At 32.1% G+C, this 6,946-nt stretch overlaps 1 protein-coding gene across 1 annotated transcript; it reads left to right on the top strand.

Annotated features, from left to right (window-relative positions):
• Positions 1–1,681: 1,681 nt before the first annotated feature.
• LOC107920432 (zinc finger A20 and AN1 domain-containing stress-associated protein 1) lies at positions 1,682–3,540 on the top strand. Its single transcript, XM_016850156.2, has 2 exons — positions 1,682–2,235; positions 2,663–3,540. The coding sequence occupies exon 2, from the start codon at positions 2,705–2,707 to the stop codon at positions 3,203–3,205; it is 501 nt and encodes a 166-aa protein (XP_016705645.1). The 5' UTR covers positions 1,682–2,235; positions 2,663–2,704; the 3' UTR covers positions 3,206–3,540.
• The last annotated feature ends 3,406 nt before the right edge of the window (positions 3,541–6,946 follow it).

Below are 6,946 nucleotides of genomic sequence, written 5' to 3'. Positions count from 1 at the left end.
TTGTAGCTTATTATTTATATTTTGATATATAAAATATAATTTTTCAATATTTTTTAAGCAGTTAATATATTTTTTGTAAAATTTAATTTAATTATAAAAATTATATTTTAAATATTGAAATATGACAATTAATTTATGTGGGTTTTTTTATTGATCTAGTAACAAATTTAGCCCTCAATATTTACAAAATATGTCATTTTATTTCTAATTCTTAAAAAATTAAATAAATTTGGCCCTAAATTTTTACAAAATCTATCAATTTATTCTTAACTTTAAAAATTCAAAAAATATATTTAAAAAATAATAATTTTTAGCCTTTTATAACCAATTAGCTAACTAGTGATGGCAACGGGCTTTTATTTTTATTTTTATTTTTGTAAAATTGTGATTAATTAATTATTTTTTAAATGAAAGCTTTTGACACAATTTCTTATTAGATTTGCTTAATGATTTATCTTTGGAGTTGTGTGCTAATGTATATTTGCACGCATGTTGTGATTACAACACAAAAGAAAAAGAAGGAACAAATATTTCTTTAATAAATTGTTAAATTAAGAAGATAGAAAATAGAGGAAATAACCTTATATGTGTGAAAAGAGACTAGTATAGCGATGGTAGAATGAAACTAGTTGTGATAAATTTTAGGGACTTTTAATTTAATTGATATTAAATATGTATAGATGGTAATTTCATAAATATTTCAGGGTGGGGTGGATGGTTTCATTCTAAACCCTCCCCGACCCAACCTGACTATTTTTAAAAATTAACTCGCCTCGCCACACCCCAACCCCCAACTTCAATAAAAAAGCCCAACCCTATTGGGTCAAATTAGCTCATAACTCATCAGATTCAATGTATTTTTCCAACCATACGGTTGCCCATGTGAGATATTAAAATAAGGAAACAAAAAGTATCCTCTTTCAAGTCACTTGCAAAAGAACTCTAAAAAGTTGAGATAAAACACACACAAAAATTAAGATCCAAAAGAAAATAAATACATTAAAAACGTTATTTGTTCATTTAGTAATGCAACCAATTATTCCATATAGGTTCTAAATCAATTGGTTTGGTCCAGTGTGAAGCCTAAATTATAGTAAAAAAATTTTGTTGCAAGTGACTTGAAAGATGATGCTCTTTTTCTAATTTCAATATCTCATATGGGTTACGCATGAGCTATAAAGAGTTAAAAATGATTTTTCAATATCTTTCTAAAATTTTTAGAGTTAGGACTAAATTGATAGATTTTATAAATATTAAAGGCCAAATTTATTAATTTTTTAGAATTAAAACTAAAATGAAAAATTATGTAAACATTTAAGGCTAATTTGTTGAATTTTTTTATATTTAGGATCAAATTGATAGAATGCGTAAACATTAAATGGCTAATTTTGTTATTAGACCAATAAAAAAGACCCACATCAACTGACTAAAATATTTAATTTCGTAAAGCATATTGACTAAATTAAAAAAACTAATAGTTGGGTGACCATAATCGAAAAATATAATGACATATAATTGACAAACTTTGACAAAAACAACCAACGACAATAATGAGAGGACTAAAATTTTGAACTTTTAAAATATTGAGACCAAATCTCAAATTCTATACAAGTACAAGGATTAACATAAAAAAATTAACTATTATTTAATCATCCTTTATTGCATCGGAAGGAGACGTGTCAATGAAGTGAGTGCAAAAGAGAGCAGCGTAGCCTCCTTTTTTTTCCAGAACCAACTTTAATTATTATTAATTAATTAAAATTAACAACTTTCTAAAATCCCTTAAACACCCTTCCCCAAAAAATCAATTCCCACATTACTAACCGTCCGATAGTAATCTTAATCATCAAAGATTAAATCCAACAGCTCATATTCTCTGACTCCCATCAAAGTACAATGTACACTTGCCATACCTACATAAAACCATGTGTATCGTAGAAACAAAACCAACCCCAACCTCCCTTCTCCCCCACCAAATAAAGCAAAAAAAAAAGAAAAAAAAACCAGAGAGTCTCCGTTTCGAGTTTGGTTTTTTAATATTTGTTTCACTTTTTCAGTTTCGTCCTTGTGTCTCCCCTCCTTTCGGTTTCTCTCCGCCCCCCCCCCAATAAAAACGAAATTCAGGGAATTAAATTCCCTATAAAATCGTTTCTCGTAAATTTCCTTTTCGTTTTAAATCAAACCCGATTTCCTGGTTTCTTTTTCTTCATCGATCGTCGCCGGCGGAAAAACAAGGTATGTTTAGGGTTTTAATTTGATTTTTTATTTTTTGGTATTTTTTAATTTTTTAATATTATTTGGATTGTAATGGTGGTGGTTTGAATTTTTTTTCCGATGGACGGCTGTGATAAAATAAGGATTTTTTTATCTAGATTCTTCGTTTAGGTTTTTGAAAGACGAGATTACCCTTTCGTTTAGGCTACGGTATTTATTAACATGACGACCATGCCCTTACTAGGTCGGTATAGACAGCTATAAAGGAGCATGTTGGTAGAGGGTATATTCGTTAATATAATAAATGTTAGGAATTAGAAAATATTAAAATAATCAAAAGCTATATAATTTGATTGATATACGCGTTTGGGGATAATTTAGCTTTTGACCCTTTCTAAAAGAATCCATCAGCAAAAAAATCCTTAATTTTGTTCATCTTTGATTGTAGAAAAATCAAAAGCAAAAAGCTTGCAGAATTAGAAAAAAAATTATGGGTTCTGAACAGAATGAAGGAACAAGCTTTCCACCATCGGAGCCAAAGCTTTGTGCCAACGGTTGTGGGTTTTTCGGGACGGCAGCGAATATGAATTTATGTTCAAAGTGTTACCGGGACCTCCGTGTTGGGGAGGAGCAAGCGGCGAAGGCGAAAGCTGTTATGGAGAAATCTCTCAGTATCAAAACGAAGCATGAACCTGTCGTTGTGGAGACTTTTAAGCCTCATGTGGGTTCTTCGTCTACATCGATTGAGCAACAACAACCGGCTGTTGTTGCCGTTAATCAACAACCGGAACCAAAGGCGGCGAACAGGTGTTTTATTTGTAGGAAAAAGGTTGGGTTAACTGGGTTTAAGTGCAGGTGCGAGAATACATTCTGTGGGGAGCATCGGTACCCAGAAAAACACGAGTGTTCATTTGATTTCAAGGGTATTGGACGTGATGCCATTGCTAAGGCAAATCCCGTTGTTAAAGCTGATAAGGTGGAGAGGTTCTGAAAGGTGGGGGAGTTGTTTGTTGGATGAATGTGTTTCTTCCCTTTTCTTACTGCCTATCTCGGGGTTATCGAGAGAGCAGTTAGATTTAGGGTCAATGGAAATATTGTGGGGTGATTTACTGATTTATGTTGTTACTGGTGTTTTTGTTGGGGTTGGGGTTGGGGTTGTGGGATATGATTTGGGAGGGGGAGGGGGATGTTTTAAGGGTGATTGAAAAATGGATCAATGAATGTTTCTAGTTTTCATTTTTACTTCGATTGTATCTGCCTTTGATCTTTCATTATATCCATGTTTATTAGATGTAATGTATGTTATGCCATCTAGTTTATCTGCAATTGTCATGTGCATATGACATTATGGTATTAGAATCTTAGGGTTGGAAGCAGTTAGAACACAACTGGCGTACTGGGAAAATGTGCGTAATGTCATAGCTTGTTCCTGCTGGAAAGAGATCGTGCAAGTTGGTCAAGATGGATCGATCTTGTTACTTAACCAATCAATTTCTTGTTGGTTTTGAACGAGTGGTAGATGTTTGGATTTTAATTTGGAGGATAAGAAAGAGTTTTTAAGAAAAAGAAAAGGTTAAAAATTGGGAACATCGAATCAAATTAAATGGATCAATTTAGTCGATTGGTGTGGTATAATTTGCTTATTTAATTTATAAATATTAGTCTAATTTTTGAAATATTTTAAAAGATGTTCAACTTAACTTGAATTGTAAGGATAAGAAAATAATAAAGTTTGAATTTTTTAGAACAAGTTTTGAATTTGAGACTTAGATGTAAGAGATTTAATTATAAGGGTAAATTATAAAATAGTCATTTTTGTTTGTTTTAGATGATATTTTAGTCACTTATGTTTAAAATGTTACGTTTTTGTTATTTATATTATCGTTTTGTTACAAAGTGATCACTCTACTGTTAAGTTTTATTACCTCCCTAATTGCGCTCCTATGTAGCAGTTTAAGTTGGCATTTAAAACTCATTTGGACTGTCATGTAGGACTGTTGTTAGGGAGGTATCGGAGTTTAACGGCAGAGTGACCACTTCGTATCAAAACGACGATAATGCAAGTGACTAAAATATAACCTGAGACAAACAAAAATAACTATTTTTAAAGTTTATTCTAATTATAAATAGAGGCTTTCTATAACTTCATTTCTATCATTGGACATTGAGAGGGTTTACTCTAAAGCTTTGTTGAGTTTTCTTCCATTTTTGCTTGATTTGTTTTAATAGCTTTTTAATTTTGGAGAATCTTTAAAGATGCTTAATTTTGTGAGATGAACCTGATTTAGACAATTTGAAGTGAATTCTTTACCTAAAACCAATCAGTTTGCTCAGTTAAAGTCCAAATATGTGACACCTGCATACACACCTTTTCTTAATAGTGTTTAGGTCATATTGTGCTTAAATATGCCATCTAACACAATATGAAAAAGAGTGTGCACTCTATTTTTGAATCTTTATTAGAATTAAATCAAGCTAGTTATTTATTAGGAGCTTATTCTCTAACTTTGGGATTGATTTAGGCCATTTCAAGCGATTTTTTTTAATATAAAATCGAATAATTTATCTAGTTAAAGATCTTATAAGGATAGTCATTCAATTATAAATATTTTTTTAATATTTTATACTTTATCAATTTAGTTATAGATTTAAAAATTTTAATTAATTTAACTATCAATATTTACAAAATTTATCAATTTTCTCTTAATGCTAAAAATTCAAAACGAAACAGAAAAAAATTTAAAAATAGAAAATTACTTCAAAAAATGATTCATTAAGCTCATTTTTTGCTTCAACTACAGTTTCTTGTTGCAGTGTTCATTTTCTTGTTCTGTTTCTGATACATTTTCTTCAACCTCAAGCTTGTTAAAATCAAATGAATCTTGGGGCAACATAATTTCTTCTTTAGATTCTTGGTGGTCCTCTTCAACTTCTTGTTCTTGATCTTGACATTCTATAATTGTTTGAGTTTCTTCCCAATCTTTCTTCTTCAACTTCAGCTTTCATCGTTTACCGAAGCAGATTCAGTCTCTATTTCAGCTTCAACTTCATCAGCTATTGGGATTTATTGTTCCTCAATTGCTTCACAAGAAACAAATATTTCACTAACTTCACTAACCTCTTGATGTTCAATTTCTTATTTTTCTACTTCCACAACATCCTCTTGAGCCACTTCTTCTTTTGGCAATGGACTTTCCATGAACTTATTCCAATCCTCACTACATCCTTATTTCTTCTTTGTCTCTTTGGTTAGCCATGCAAAATACCTGCAAGGCAAAAACCAGTTAAAACCAACCCCAAATGCCCCCTAATGCTTCACAAAACAATCTCGCATAATTTCTCGGGCAACTTTGACTGGATTACTGTCCGGTTCCACTCATGGGTGTCGCTTCCATACTCTGCAATAAAGGCTGTTCCCCGTAATGAAATTTTTTTTTTTTGAAAGTACAGCCATATCCAAATAGTATAAAGGCCTAAAGCTGAGTGTTGGGGATCGACTGGTATGAAGAAAGAAATAGAAATGGTAGAGAAATCAATCACAAATTTTACGTGGAAAACTCCTCCGAAGATGATAAAAATCATAGACATAAAGAGGCTTCGGCTTTTCACTAAATAAGCAAATAAACAAGAATATAATATGAAGAAAATAAACCTAAATATATTAAACGTAAAAACCCAAACCTCGAAAACAAAGTTCTAACTTGGAAACAAAATTTTCTTCATAGTTATCACGAAAATTCTCACCAAAACTCATTTGCGACTATATATTGTCACCCCCAAAAGAAAAGCCATGTAGTACTACATCTTTAATTGTCTCTTAACTAGTCTCTCTAAATATGGATACAATAACTCTTTAAATAGGCTAAGATTAGAGGTCTAATCATCTTAAAATATCCCTAGAGTAATCAAAGTTTAAATGGGAAAAGATAACAGAGTTTAACTAGGAGAAGAAACCCGATTTATACGGAAAACACGTAGCCACGTCGCCATGTCGCAACGTCCCCATTCACGTCGTCATGACGTCGTCTATCGTTGCAACATCGGGAAGCTTCTCGTCGTGACATCACCGTCTGTTTGGCCGAAAATACAATGCACACCCTATAAAATCTCCAAATTGACTCGTATTTACCATACATTCTTCTCCAGACCCTGCCACGGGCCGAACTCGACCTTTGCAGAATGTCAACCAAGCTCTAACCGTTCTCAGACTTGGAAACCAAAAGACTCCTAGTCTTCAAATCAAAGTTGTATAATGCAACCAAGGCTAGTGATACACAAACGAACGTGTGCTTCACAATATAGGAGAAAACATCAAGGAAATCAAATCCCTCCACTTGACTGTTACCCTTTGTGGCCAACCTTACTTTAAACACTCTACTTTATCCGAAACTGCTACAAATTGAAATCTATGATTCCATTGAACTTCTAGATATTAGAATCCATTGTTTCCATCCCTAAACAGGTCGATTGCGGAATCCAAACCAAATTCTGGTACCAATTTTTTGGGGATCGACCCATATAAATAACGAAAGAGAAAAATAGAAAATATCGAACACACAAATTTTACGTGAAAAACTCCTCCGAAGAGGATAAAAATCACATACAAAGGAAGCTTCGACTTTTCACTATGAGTAAACAAATGAGAGTACAATATGGAGAAAATAAACCTAAATTTACTAAATGTACATTACCCAAAACATAGAAGATAAAACCCTCTCTAATAAAGTTCTCT

Source organism: Gossypium hirsutum, chromosome D03 (assembly GCF_007990345.1).
Source record: "Gossypium hirsutum isolate 1008001.06 chromosome D03, Gossypium_hirsutum_v2.1, whole genome shotgun sequence".
Taxonomy (NCBI): domain Eukaryota; kingdom Viridiplantae; phylum Streptophyta; class Magnoliopsida; order Malvales; family Malvaceae; genus Gossypium; species Gossypium hirsutum.
The sequence above is the reverse complement of the archived record's forward strand: the minus strand, read 5'-3'. Positions and strand labels throughout refer to the sequence as shown.

Excerpts from the sequence above, each read along its gene's own strand:
- LOC107920432 (XM_016850156.2), top strand. The coding sequence starts at position 2,705 with ATGGGTTCTGAACAGAATGAAGGAACAAGCTTTCCACCATCGGAGCCA.